Raw genomic sequence first — 14301 nt, 5'->3', positions numbered from 1 at the left:
GCCACCTTTCCCTCCACACCCTCGCATAAACTTCAACATTTCAAGCAAGCAGGTTTGCATGCATCTTCAGCCCACAGGCACACAGGATTCTCCTTTGACCTGCTTGAACTAACTCCTGACAGTCAGTGGCTTGCTGCCTCAAATGCAAAGACCCATTGTCTGAAAGAACAGCATAAGATTGGAGACCCGCATGCCAGGAAAGAAAACCTTCGAGGTTTCTGCCTGTATTTCCTGGTGCCCACCAGTGTGTGGAAATGACCACAAGAAGGACAGGACCTACATTCTTCCCCAGCCATTGTCTGCTCCACAGCCCTTTGTGTGCGTGTGTGTGTGTGTGTAGGTGTGTGCTTGCAGGCGGTGGGGGCTGAGGGGATGGTTGCACCTTCCTGGCTCTTAAGCAACTCCTAGGATGGGTTACATGGCACAGGGTCAGGGAGAGGTAGGGAACTTACACTTTTTGACAAAGGGGAGCATTTCTGGATTCCTGGGGAGGGAGCGGCACTATGTTCAGAAAAGCTCCTTTTCTCCTTGGCCACTCTTCCCTTGGGCCTCTGTTTGTTTCCTCATCAAGGGGCAGTTCCCTCTTTGTCCTCCCCTTCAAGAGCAGAGGGCTTCTCCCTTGCCCTTCTCTCTCTCACCATCTCACCCATCCATGCCAGAAGGAAATTCCTCATTCTAAAACAGATCCAGTTCTCTCTTTCCCTCCCGGCCACCAACTTGATCAACCTGCCACCACCCCCTTGTCTCAGTGCCTTCCCTTCCCTATTCCTGTGCTGTCTTGTCTTTTTGAGACCCCGAAGAGTTGACTGAGGGGAATTCGAAGATGTGGGAGGGGGTCTGCCTGTTCTCTTGTTGGGGAGATGACAGCAGGGAGGGTGGAGATGGAGCTCCTGAGCCCTCCCTCGGTGGAGGGCAGTGCCGGGGCAGGGACCCTACTACTCCAAGCATGTGTCTTGAAACCACTCTCAACCCTGGAGGATGAACTGGGAAAAGAATTCACCTGGGTGAATTCAGGTCCTAGGTGGGGGTGGCAGAGGCCAGTCTTTAAGACTCGGCTCCACAGAAGAAACTGTTTTCCCCAGGAGCAGAGGAGCTCAGGAAGCTGGATGGTAGCACCGAGGCAGGAGGGTGAAGACGGGATGCCAGGCAGCCCACCCCGCCAGGAACCTGAAGGGCCACAGACTCACCCTACAAAGTAGGAGATGATCAGAAGCTGAACTACTCGGTTGATGATCCCGATGGTCCAGCTCTTCACAACCACCGACTTGGTGGTCTCATAGGTGAAGAAGTCAGATATGCAGTTCATGCTGAGAGAGTGCTCAGGGGACACTCAGAAGGGGGCCCAGTGGTGGCCTCAGGAGAGGGAGGTCCTACAGGACAGGGAGACGAGATCACGACCTGGAGGGGGCAGCTTAGAGGGGTTGGAGGAATGGGGAGCCTGTCCCTTTAAGCCATGCAATCCTAGTGAGATTCTCTCTGCTCTTGATACTCTGGCTTCCAAGAGGCCAGGACCAGGGCGGGGGACCCCCTTTTTGTTCGTCTCCACTCCACTCCCCTGTGATGTCACAGCAGGGGTGGGGTCTCCAATCCTGCGCTCCTGATTGCCTGGGATGTAGCTGGCTGGAGCCCTCTGGGACTAATGTTTTATCTGCACTCTGTCTACTGTTTCTGTTCTGTTCTCTTCTGCAGCATCCTCATCCCAGCTCACCAGCTGCTCACACACTCCCTAAAAGCCCCTTGCAATTTCCCATCCCCCAGTCACCTAATAGCCTGCCTGAGCTAAGGACCCTCTTCATTCCTGAGTGTCTGCCAAATTCCACCCAGTTCTGCAGCCATCCCCTCCTTTCCTGAGTTGCCTCCAGTGGCATGGGCCAGGGGGAAAAGGTCTCTTGAAAGTTTTTCTGGGTCTTCTGAGGTGTGATGAGTAAAGAGTCACATATTTCTAACTCCAGCTGGTAATGAGCTTCACTCTACCTGTAGCATAGCAGTTAGCACGTCTTTTTTGTTTTGTTTTGTTTTCTTTTTATTATTATTATTATACTTTAAGTTCTACGGTACATGTGCACAACATGCAGGTTTGTTACATATGTATACGTGTGCCATGTTGGTGTGTTGCACCCGTTAACTCGTCATTTACATTAGGTATATCTCCTAATGCTATCCCTCCCCACTCTGCCCACCCCGCGACAGGCCCTGGTGTGTGTGATGTTCCCTACCCTGTGTCCAAGTGTTCTCATTGTTCAATTCCCACCTATGAGTGAGAATATGCGGTGTTTGGTTTTCTGTCCTTGTGATAATTTGCTCAGAATGATGGAGTCCAGCTTCATCCATGTCCCTGCAAAGGACATGAACTCATCCTGTTTTATAGCTGCATAGTATTCCACGGTGTATATGTGCCAACTTCTTTTTTTTTAAACTGTCACTTTATTTATTAAAGTCATTTGTTAGATTATGTTTTCCTGAAAGGTTGGGGCTGGGTTTTTTTTCTGTTTTTTTTTTTTCTTTCTTTCCTTCCCTTCCTTCCTTTTTTTTTTCTTTTTCTTTCTTTCTTTTTTTTTTTTTTTGACAGAGTCTCGCTCTGTCACCCGGGCTGGAGTGCAGTGGCACAATCTCAGCTCACTGCAACCTCTGCCTCCTGGGTTCAAGCAATTCTCATGCCTCAGCCTCCCGAGTAGCTGGGATTATAGGCACCCGCCACCACGCCTGGCTAATTTTTGTATTTTTAATAGAGACGGGGCTTCACCACGTTGGCCAGTCTGGTCTCAAACTCCTGACCTCAAGTGATCTCCCTGCCTTGGCCTCCCCAAGTGCTAGGATTACAGGTGTGAGCCACCGCGCCTGGCCGGGGATGTTTTCACCTTGTTCAAGTTTCCTCAAATCTGAGAAGTGTGCTAAAGTAGTAATAGGCCCTCAATATCTATTTATTAAACCCAGTTGAATTTATTTTGCTAGATAATGCTGGAATAGCCACTACTCAGAGGTTAAAGCTATGAGTTCAGGGGAGAAGGGTGCATTCCTGTTGTCTCTTACCCCAGGATTGATTTAGCAAGCTGGTGTATTGATTGTCAGGGAAATCTTGAGCTTACATATTCTGTACTAATGTCTTCATGTAGGACACATATCAATAGTCATTCTGAACATCCAGTCACTGTGATTATGACAGAAGATAACTGGACTGGTGGTGTTAAGGAGGTCTGGGTCCTACCTAGCCTTGTTGCCAACGCACTGAGACCCTGGGCAACTCACTCCCCTTTGGGTCTCAGTTTTCCCATCAGTAAAAGGAGGTTGGGGTAGAAAAACTAAAACATCTTTTCCAGGTCTGGTCTCTGATGTTGCAAAATGCACTCTGGGATTATACGGGGGAGACCTGGCTTCCGCAACCACAGGATGATGTGGTTTCAAATCAGTTCTGGCTCCAAGGTGAATCTGACACCAGGACTTGAACTGGATAAGGCCGTTTGCCAGCCTCTTGGAGGTACCTATAATTTTCGGTTAAGGATGTGAAAATTTTGGGTGTAGACAGTGAACTTGACAGTTCAGCCAGAAAGCAGTGCACCCACGATGACACCAACACCCGCATACTCTCCGCAGCCAGTGGGAGAGGTCGTTTCCTCCCACAACTGTTCAAATACTTCTCTTCTTGTCCCATCGACTCCTTTCCATGACACAGAAACTATTTTGCAGAGAAACGGGCACGCATCATTCCAATACACACCCCCACCCCACCCCTGTACTAAGTCTGATACAATAAAACTACACAATTTCTCTTTAGTATCTAGTCTCGACTGAAGAAGTGTCTGTAGTTTCTAAAGAGCCCTACACACATTTTCTAGGCCGGATTCCCCCTGGGTGAGAGAGGCTTCACGGCAACCACCCTTCCCTCAGGTCCTCCAGAGTCGCTGACGCTCTATGCGACTGTCTCGCAGGCGGGCCCGACTCGCGTCTCTCTAGCCAGCTCGTCCTCTCTGTGGCCTGTGCACGGCTTCCGGTGGCGGGACGCGGGGCCGCGCACGCGGGAAAAGCTTCCCCGGTGTCCCCCCATCCCCCGCCCCGCGCCCCCCCGCGTCCCCCCAGCGCGCCCACCTCTCGCGCCGGGGCCCTCGCGAGGCCGCAGCCTGAGGAGGTAGGTGGTGGTCGTCCCCGGTCCCAGGAAGGCAGGGGCCCCGCTCCCCCACGGGACGCTCGACATGGACCATTCCGCGTTCGAAACCGCGGGGAGCGGGCGAATCCATTCTGTGGGGCGGGGGTGAGCCGTGGGTCTGGGGCCGCGGGGTGGTGGGAGCGGTGCGAGGGAAACCCTGCACTCTGAGCTGGATTGGGTCGCGTGCGATGTGCGGGCTCCGGGCAGACCCTGGGGTTCCGCTGCTCGTTGCCATGGCTCCCGCCGGAGCGGCCAGAGCGGGCGTCGGGTTGGGTGTCAGCGGTATTCCAGGCCCGGTTCTCCACCCAGGCCTGGACCTGGACCCTCGGGCACTGCAGCGTCCGTCTGTAGGTTTCCAGGCAGAGGAAATCCTGAGACATCCAGGCGCAGCTGGGAGTTGCTACCTGGCTCCATCCGTGAGCACAGCGAGGTGCTGTCTTTCATGCTTATCTGTCTTCCTCTTGAATTCAGATTCCCAACCTGCTGAGCATCCGCACACCCACTCAGGAGTTGGGGCCCAGCTCCCAGTTTACTTGGTTTCCCTTGTGCAGCCTGGGGCTCTGCCCAGGCCACCACAGGCAGGGGTCGACATGGCAGAGACACTGGAGTTCAACGACGTCTATCAGGAGGTGAAAGGTTCCATGGTGAGAATGGCTTGGACAGGTGATACAAGTAGAGAGAAGGAAGGAGGGTAGAGTTTTTGTCCATTAATGAGAGCTTGCTTTGGTAACGTTATTTTGGAAAAAGAAAACTCAGTATAATGTGTACCTAGTGTCTCCACCAACTCAAGGCAATACTGAGAGATAGTCTCAGAGTTATAGGGACCATATATGCTGTTCAGTTCCCAATTCCTGTTTTACAGATGAGGAAACTGAGAATCTGTTAAGGGTTCTAGATACCAGAGTCTGGTTTAGAATCTAGACTCCTTGGCACCCTCAGCTGTTGCTCCTGCATTGATAATCTGGCCAGTCCACTTGCAGCAGGAATGTGTGTTAGGTAGAGCTGTAGAACCCAGGACATGCTGTGTACTGTCTCCATGGATCTGGGCCTGCTTTTCTTACAGAATGATGGTCGACTGAGGTTGAGCCGCCAGGGCATCATCTTCAAGAATAGCAAGACAGGCAAAGTGGACAACATCCAGGCTGGGGAGTTAACAGAAGGCATCTGGCGCCGTGTTGCTCTGGGCCATGGACTTAAACTGCTTACAAAGAATGGCCATGTCTACAAGTATGATGGCTTCCGAGAATCGGTGAGATGTCCCATGGCTATAAACCTCCTTTTTACTGCATCATCTTATTTTAATCTTCTAGAGACTCGAGGTTCCTTCCTCATGTAACCCTGTGATTGCTAGTTTGGGCTCCTTAGAGCAGGGCTGTGAGGCCATCAGGCAATCAGTGTTTGGCTTTGAGCGTTGAAGTCTTGTGAATTTCTGTGTGCCTTGACTCCAGAAGATTTTCTTCTGTCTTGATTTAGATAGTAGTTTCTGCCTGTGGCTTTTATCAAGGTTCAGAATCTTAGCTTGATTTCTTTGTGTGTGTGTGTTTTTGGTTTTTTTTGGGGACAGGGCCTTGCTCTGTCACCCAGGCTGGAGTGCAGTGGCGCAATCTCGGCTCACTGCAGCCTCCGCCTCCTGGGCTCAAGTAATCCTTCCATCTCAGCCTCCTGAGCATCTGGTACCACAGGCACATGCCACCATGCCCAGCTGATTTTTAATAATTTTTGGTAGAAACGGCGTTTTGCCATGTTACCCAGTCTGGTCTTGAGCTCTCAGACTCAAGGGATCGCCCACCTTGGCCTCCCAAAGGGTTGAGATTACAGGTATGAGCCATTGCGCCTGGCTAGCTTGATATCTTAAAGTGTGGGTTTTGTTTTCCATTTTGAACTGCTTGAGTTAAAGGCTTTATTTGATTTTAATTTCCACTTTCATTAAAGTAATACCTATACAAAGTTTATAAAGTCAGATGGCCCATAACCAGGAATGTCAGATCCAGTGGCTAGAAGCAATCTCTTTCAACAATCTTACCATGAGCTGGGTTGCTAAGTCAGCATGGATTTCTTATAAAGCCTATTTGGGGCAGTTTCTCAGAAATAGATAATCCCAGGACATTCAAGTCGGTGTTAAGGCCACCAAGGTTTACTGGGATTGTGCTTTCTTCCCTCCACCCACAGGAGTTTGAGAAACTCTCTGATTTCTTCAAAACTCACTATCGCCTTGAGCTAATGGAGAAGGACCTTTGTGTGAAGGGCTGGAACTGGGGGACAGTGAAATTTGGTGGTGAGTCCTGGGGAAGACTGAGGTTTGGGGAGGAAGATAGGGTGAAGGGTTTCAGCCTTTTACTTGTTTTGCTCTTTTCCCTCTGCCACTGTCTCTGGTTTCCTATCTATTTGCATGTTCATCATGTGTTTATTGAGTACCTACAGTATACTGCCTGGGGTTGGGGTTATAGTCTAAACAGACTAACCGCAGTATCCTGTCTCTGTGGAACTCAGTTTGGTGGGAATATTGCTTATGCAGACTTAAGGGGAGGAGCTTGTGGCTGGATAAGCCCTTTCCTCACAGGGCAGCTGCTTTCCTTTGACATTGGTGACCAGCCAGTCTTTGAGATACCCCTCAGCAATGTGTCCCAGTGCACCACAGGCAAGAATGAGGTGACACTGGAATTCCACCAAAACGATGACGCAGAGGTGTCTCTCATGGAGGTGCGCTTCTACGTCCCACCCACCCAGGAGGATGGTGTGGACCCTGTTGAGGTGAGGCTTCCCCTGGTTGCCTTGGCAGCAGATGGTGCTGAGCAGGCATTGGCTGGCCTGGGAGCAGGGCCTGCTGCTTGGTTACCAATATGTGCTTTTGCAGGCCTTTGCCCAGAATGTGTTGTCAAAGGCGGATGTAATCCAGGCCACGGGAGATGCCATCTGCATCTTCCGGGAGCTGCAGTGTCTGACTCCTCGTGGTCGTTATGACATTCGGATCTACCCCACCTTTCTGCACCTGCATGGCAAGACCTTTGACTACAAGATCCCCTACACCACAGTACTGCGTCTGTTTTTGTTACCCCACAAGGACCAGCGCCAGATGTTCTTTGTGGTAAGCAGAAACCCCTATGGCTGGATAATCCTGGTTTTTGCCTAAGTGTTAAGTAGATGGATCTCACTGGTGTGCAGAATTCTATGTTGGTTAATTGCAAGTTGTTGTAGAGTGTCAATTAGTACTCTTCCTTACTAGATCAGCCTGGATCCCCCAATCAAGCAAGGCCAAACTCGCTACCACTTCCTGATCCTCCTCTTCTCCAAGGACGAGGACATTTCGTTGACTCTGAACATGAACGAGTGAGTGTCTCCCTGGACTCGTTTCCTACCACTGTCCAGGCAGGAGACAGGTGTGCCATTAGAAGGCAGTAGTGTTGTGACCTCACCTTGCTTTCTTTGTAGGGAAGAAGTGGAGAAGCGCTTTGAGGGTCGGCTCACCAAGAACATGTCAGGATCCCTCTATGAGATGGTCAGCCGGGTCATGAAAGCACTGGTGAACCGCAAGATCACAGTGCCAGGCAACTTCCAAGGGTGAGAGTGTGGGCCTGGGATCCTGCCCTGCCTGGGTATGGGAAATACCGTGTCTCCTTGGTAAACCCTTCCTGAGATGGGAATGTGGCCTCTTAGAGGCCTGGATGGGACCTTTGTCACAATAGGTGCCAGCGCCTCTGTCAGAACAGCTCAGTGAGGTTTACTTAGTCGAGGACATGAGCACTCATGTCGCTGCTGCTAGATACGCCCTTTGCCTCTGCTGAGGTTGGCACTAACCAGGCTCCCTGCACCCTCTGTCAGGCACTCAGGGGCCCAGTGCATTACCTGTTCCTACAAGGCAAGCTCAGGACTGCTCTACCCGCTGGAGCGGGGCTTCATCTACGTCCACAAGCCACCTGTGCACATCCGCTTCGATGAGATCTCCTTTGTCAACTTTGCTCGTGGTACCACTACTACTCGTTCCTTTGACTTTGAAATTGAGACCAAGCAGGGCACTCAGTATACCTTCAGCAGCATTGAGAGGTGAGAACCTCCACCTGTCACTTCCTGGGCATCCTGGTCCCGAGCCAGCTTTGTCTAGGAAGGCTGGCGTGGCCTGGGGCACTCTCCAACCCTAGAGCAGAATTTTTCTTTTGCTACATCAGGATTTGGTCCTTTTCCCTGGAGTGCTCAGACTTTAGAAACCTCTCCATTGCTTTCTTTCTGGTCATTAAAAAAACAAAACAAAACAAAACAAAAAAAACTTTTTCCGTATTCTGAAAGCTATATGTCTTCGCTACTGGTCTTTTTTCTCCTCCACTCCCCACCATGATGGAAATGCTATCTCTTTCTTTCCTGGAATGAGCTTTGTGCCTGAGAACATAGCGGCTAATGCTTATTGAGTGCTCACTGTGGACTAAACGTTTTATAAGCATCTTCACCTGTAATCCTCATATCAACCTTGTGAAGTATGAAAAAAGATGACCACATCCCCTGCCCCAACTTACTCCCCTCTGAGCTTATTTGGTAAACAGATGCGCACCCTTCCCTGCCTTTTCTTTCCCAGAGTTCTTCAAAGCCATGCAGTTCTTTCAGGACTAATGTGTGGCTCTGGCTCTGCCTTACTGCTGTCCTCTGGGGGTTTCTAAGCTGTTGGGTTGGGTAGCATAGTCAAGAGCTCCAGGCTCCACAGTCTACCCCAGCTCATGGAATCAGAACATTGTTTAGTGTGCCCCTGTGTTGGCACTACCTCTCTGGTAACATGGTGCATGTCCCCTCACAGGGAGGAGTATGGGAAACTGTTTGATTTTGTCAACGCGAAAAAGCTCAACATCAAAAACCGAGGATTGAAAGAGGTACTTCTGTGTGGGGAGGATGAGACCCTCTCCTGGTCTTTCTATAGGGGAGAAAGGGGTGGAGATTTTTTCCGGCTTCTTTTTCACTCTTTCTTCTCTTCTTACCCTTATAGAAAAAAGAGGTGCGTGTGACCCTTTCCCCCTCCTGGTGCAGGTTTCCTCTGCATGACCTTAGACCAGTCTATGCAGCCCCTCAGGAGCCCCCAGTGGGGCTGGGAGAGGGAGGGGCTTGGGGCTTGGACTAACCCAGTTGGCAGGAAGTACTTGGGCGTAGGCCCTGCACGTTGGCTGTGTGTGGACAATCCAGCCCCAGGTCTTCTGGGAGCTGCTGCTCTGACTTGACAGGCATGGGGGTGTGCTTTTGAGTGTGCAGGGATTCTGGCTCGAGGGTGAGTTGGCCCCACTGTGAACTCTTCCCTGGCTAGGGCATGAACCCAAGCTACGATGAATATGCTGACTCTGATGAGGACCAGCATGATGCCTACTTGGAGAGGATGAAGGAGGAAGGCAAGATCCGGGAGGAGAATGCCAATGACAGCAGCGATGACTCAGGAGAAGAAACCGGTGGGTTAGCCTCCGTGCTGAGCACGAGGATGGTCAGACGCTCCTCGCTGTGGCCCGGGTTGGACTCACCCTTGGGCCAGAGCTGGGTGCCTGGGTGAGGTGGGGGGATTTCCATTGGGGCAGAAGCTGATGCATCCTGTGCCCTTTTTCAGATGAGTCATTCAACCCAGGTGAAGAGGAGGAAGATGTGGCAGAGGAGTGAGTTTTGGTGGTACCTTGTGGGGATAAGATGGTGACCCATAAGCTTAAGGGACTAGAAGATTTCTGGACATTTCTCAGGTCCCAGCATTAGCTACTGACCCAGAATGGGAGAGTGACCTCCAATGAGGTGATATACGAAAATGTTTTGGAAATTGTCAAGGGCTTTGTAAATGCAAGACATATTTTGAAGTCAGAAAAGTATAGTGGGATCTATGGCCATACCGCCCTGAATGTGCCAGTCGGGGCTGGTTCGTAGTTGGATGAGGAGAGAATGGGAATGAGCTGGTGCTTGCCACTTACTTGCTGGGGGTTGTCGAGTAAGTCATTGAATCTCAATTTCCTCATCGGTAGAAATGCAGTAGTACCCTTGCTAAATTGGTTAAGACTTTTTGTTAGCAGTGTCAGAAATGTGATTCACTCTCACTTTAAAAGGGAACATATAAAAGGGAATTTCATAAGTTCATATTACTGCGGAGTCTGGGGATTTAATTGGCTTCAGACACTACTGGATTCAGGCGCTCAAATCTATTTCTTCCGATTTCCTTAATTAAAAATAGGTTTACCCCATGGGGTGCCCAGTGACTCTCAGAAGCTCAGGGCAGGCTTAATCCTACTGGTTTAAAACAACACCAGAAGTGCCTCTTTTGGTGAACAGCATAGTGAACACAGTGGTTACCTGCCCCTTTCTAGCCTGAGTTATTAGAATGGGCCGGGGTCTGATGGGCCAGAAATAGGCCAAGTGCCCACCCTTAGAGCCTGTGGTTGGGGTAAGCCCTTCCTGAGTGGGGGCAAGGTGGTTCCCAACAGAAAATTGGGACTCTGCTCTCTTAATCCAGAAGGATTGTAAAAGAATGTCGGGCAGCAAAAAAAACACCCAACAGGAGTCCTCTAGTTCAGCCTGCCACATGTTTATGAAGGTTTATGAAGGTTTAATGAGCAAATACTTGTGAAAGTGCCTTGAAGACTGTCCAGCAGCATACAGGTGTAAGGTAGTTGCATTGTTTGAGGAGTTTCACATATATCAGACAAGACTGTCAATTACAGGGGTAGGCACTGGGTTGGACTGAAGTTGGTTTTCCTCTTTTTGTAGTAACTGATTATCTTTTCATCAGAAGACTGTAGGGGCCAATCCTTTTGTAGTTCATAAACATAATGGTTGGGTGTTACGTGCGTGTGTGAAATGTGCCACCCTCCAGCCTTGTTACGATGTCGACACATTACCCATCTGACATGGAAAAAAAAAGAAGACAAAAAAGACTATAGGGTAGATTAAGGTGATTACTCCGAAGGAAGTGGTGAAGTGGATTTGGGCCATGTTCCAGGCATGAATGAGGCAGTGTTTCTGCCAGTGGTGTCCTGGGGATGGACTAGGACCTGGTTTGGCCATGCCCAGGGAGATCCGCTGAAGCTCATTGATTTGTTTTTCATTCATTAATTCCGATCAAGTAACCAATTGCTGTGGCTGGGTCTGGAGAGGGCATGGCTGAAGCCACCACAGTGAATGGGAGGAAGCAGTGTTGGGGATTGGTGGTGGATACTGTCCTCTGGTCTTCCTCCCTTGCCCCTTTTGGGTGGGTATCTTTGGATTTGTCTTCCTCCTGTCCTGAGGCCGTGGGGTCCTGTCTTCCCTCCTCAAGTCTAAGCCTGGCTTGTTCTCTGGCAGGTTTGACAGCAACGCCTCTGCCAGCTCCTCCAGTAATGAGGGTGACAGTGACCGGGATGAGAAGAAGCGGAAACAGCTCAAAAAGGCCAAGATGGCCAAGGACCGCAAGAGCCGCAAGAAGCCTGTGGAGGTGCAGACTGTAGATAGGAGGGGCTGTGTGTGGTGCAGTGGGTGGGGGGCGTGGGAGATATTCTCTTTACCTTCTCCTGTCCACCACCAGTAGGACCTGTTCTTCCTTGGGGCTGTTTTTTATAGCCAGTGATTATAGCCTTGAGGGGTATCTTCTTGGAAATTTTTCTCACTAGCCCTGAGATTAATAAGCTTCTGGAAGGTCTGAATTAGGAGATGGGCTTCTGTCCTGGTAAGCTAGGAACTGAATTGCAGAGGGGAAGGAGATACTGTCCTTGCCCTTAGGGAGCTCTCGTCTCGCCTGATGCTATTTAGTCCTCCACTTTTTCTCCAAGTTAAGTGATCTAAATAATTTATTTGGGAAAATGTATGGGTTCTGTGGGAAATAGCTGAAGGCATTTGGGTTCTTATGTAGGTGAAGAAGGGCAAAGACCCCAATGCCCCCAAGAGGCCCATGTCTGCATACATGCTGTGGCTCAATGCCAGCCGAGAGAAGATCAAGTCAGACCATCCTGGCATCAGCATCACGGATCTTTCCAAGAAGGCCGGCGAGATCTGGAAGGGAATGTCCAAAGAGAAGAAAGAGGTGAGTAGCAGCAGAGGAGGGGTGATGCCTCTCATGGGCTGGCGAGAGGTGCTGTCTTGGGGTGGCGAGTCTCATGACTGATAGGGGAGCAGTATGAGCCATTGGTGGGACTTTCTGTATCGATTTTGCCTGCATCAGGGGAGAGGGGAGATGGGAGAGGTCTTATTCTTAACTGTTTTTTTCTGTGTGTGAGACAGGAGTGGGATCGCAAGGCTGAGGATGCCAGGAGGGACTATGAAAAAGCCATGAAAGAATATGAAGGGGGCCGAGGCGAGTCTTCTAAGAGGTGAGTGTCGAGAACATGGCCCAGTCACTGATTTTTGTGGCAGACTTTTTTTTTTTTAACAGGCCGAAGTTGAGCATTGGAAAGTTAAAGACAGCAGAGATGCTTCTGACTGCAGTAGGGTAGTGCTTCTCAAATCTGGGTAGGCCATTGCCCAAGTATGGGTGACACAATAGGGCATTCAAGTCACTGGGGAAATATGGCCTCTTTTCCTGGACCATTTTATTTGAAGGTATGGGGGAATGAAAAAACTACTATTATGGAGTGCAGTGCACAGTTCACATGAACTCTAAAAGATAAAGCAAGAAATGTCAAGTAGGTTTTGCACATTGGGCTGCTTTAGGCTGTGCCCTCTGATTCTTCTGGTGTACTCATGATACTCTCCCTTGGTGCCCTTCAGGCTGACGCAGCTATTTACGTTCAGAGTGAAATGGGCTGTGTGGCTGGGATTGGGAAAGGCCTTGTTAAAGCTGGGAGAGGTTTGGTCATGGTGACAGGGGACCTGAAGGCCCAGCTCCTCTTCCCTCTTGCCAATACAGGGACAAGTCAAAGAAGAAGAAGAAAGTAAAGGTAAAGATGGAAAAGAAATCCACGCCCTCTAGGGGCTCATCATCCAAGTCGTCCTCAAGGCAGCTAAGCGAGAGCTTCAAGAGCAAAGAGTTCGTGTCTAGTGATGAGAGCTCTTCGGGAGAGAACAAGAGCAAAAAGAAGAGGAGGAGGAGCGAGGTGCGGCAGGAATGTGGGGCCTGTGGGCTGGGCAGGGTGAGGGGCATGTGTGTCTGTGTGGGGTTGGTCTGTAAGAGTAATGAGTTGGAGTGGATGGTGGAATTCTGAGGTTCTGAAGGGGGGTGCTGTAGTTGGGGGCGGTAGGGAATTGTGGGCCCTTCACTGAAGAGTGGGTGGGGCACCCAGGACTCCAGCTTTTCCCTTAAGACACCTTTGGTTTTCAGGACTCTGAAGAAGAAGAACTAGCCAGTACTCCCCCCAGCTCAGAGGACTCAGCGTCAGGATCCGATGAGTAGAAACGGAGGAAGGTTCTCTTTGCGCTTGCCTTCTCACACCCCCAGACTCCCCACCCATATTTTGGTACCAGTTTCTCCTCATGAAATGCAGTCCCTGGATTCTGTGCCATCTGAACATGCTCTCCTGTTGGTGTGTATGTCACTAGGGCAGTGGGGAGACGTCTTAACTCTGCTGCTTCCCACGGATGGCTGTTTATAATTTGGGGAGAGATAGGGTGGGAGGCAGGGCAATGCAGGATCCAAATCCTCATCTTACTTTCCCGACCTTAAGGATGTAGCTGCTGCTTGTCCTGTTCAAGTTGCTGGAGCAGGGGTCATGTGAGGCCAGGCCTGTAGCTCCTACCTGGGGCCTATTTCTACTTTTATTTTGTATTTCTGGTCTGTGAAAATGATTTAATAAAGGGAACTGACTTTGGAAACCATGTCCTCATGCTTTCTTTGTAGCCCTGGTGTGTTGCTCCCACTTTTATTGGTGGTGTTTACTGCTCTGGTCAGACTGGGCAGGGCCTTCCTGGCCAGCCGGGAAGCAAGTCTCGAGGTACATCCTGTTCTGTTCCCGGCTGGACAAGCATTGGTTTTCACCCGCCTCTGCCCGGATGGGCCACCTGAGAGTCTAGAAATGAGAGCTGATCTGATTAGGAAGTTTCTCCCAGTTACACTCCATTAGCCAACCAAGCTAGGGGGAGGCAGCTCTTGGCTGCATCCTTACCTATGAGTCAAGGGTCTTCCAAGGCTTTCGATAATGAAATCAGGATTGACTGTCCTTCCCGCAGCCGGGGGAGTGGAAACCTGAGCCTGGAGAGTCGGGGAGGATGAGCGTGTGCGTAGAGTGGTGGTGGTTGCATCCTGGTGGTGGTGC

General features: G+C 50.4%; 2 protein-coding genes and 1 non-coding gene across 8 annotated transcripts in view; 2 read left to right on the top strand and 1 right to left on the bottom strand.

Moving 5' to 3' along the window:
- Nucleotides 1-3901, bottom strand: part of P2RX3 (purinergic receptor P2X 3) — a 36093-nt gene extending 32192 nt beyond the window's left edge. For 3 of the 6 annotated variants that reach the window (XR_010147545.1, XM_001136930.6, XM_016920882.4), the window contains exon 1: nt 1188-1549. Coding sequence is in view for 3 of the 6 variants with exons in the window: in XM_001136930.6 (XP_001136930.1) it covers nt 1188-1306 (119 nt within the window). In the remaining 3 variants the exon portion in view is untranslated. Of the gene's footprint in view, nt 1-1187; nt 1550-3030 lie in introns of those variants that run through there. The other 3 variants (XR_010147546.1, XM_063784009.1, XM_063784008.1) reach the window with 2 other exon arrangements.
- Nucleotides 3902-3961: 60 nt separating this feature from the next.
- On the top strand, nt 3962-13861 carry SSRP1 (structure specific recognition protein 1). Its single transcript, XM_003954230.5, has 17 exons — nt 3962-4123; nt 4613-4785; nt 5205-5390; nt 6311-6416; nt 6702-6892; nt 6996-7226; nt 7365-7468; nt 7571-7699; nt 7961-8182; nt 8922-8994; nt 9420-9558; nt 9711-9756; nt 11423-11552; nt 11967-12137; nt 12335-12423; nt 12960-13146; nt 13371-13861. Exons 2-17 carry the CDS (start codon nt 4732-4734, stop codon nt 13440-13442), a joined length of 2130 nt encoding a protein of 709 aa, XP_003954279.2. The 5' UTR covers nt 3962-4123; nt 4613-4731; the 3' UTR covers nt 13443-13861.
- Nucleotides 10888-10990, top strand: LOC112204923 (small nucleolar RNA U13). The gene has a single exon (XR_002938666.1). It is a non-coding gene; the product is annotated as a small nucleolar RNA U13 (small nucleolar RNA).
- Nucleotides 13862-14301: the final 440 nt, after the last annotated feature.

Source organism: Pan troglodytes, chromosome 9 (assembly GCF_028858775.2).
Source record: "Pan troglodytes isolate AG18354 chromosome 9, NHGRI_mPanTro3-v2.0_pri, whole genome shotgun sequence".
In the NCBI taxonomy this organism is placed as follows: Eukaryota; Metazoa; Chordata; class Mammalia; order Primates; family Hominidae; genus Pan; species Pan troglodytes.
This window is presented reverse-complemented; position numbering and strand designations above follow the sequence as displayed.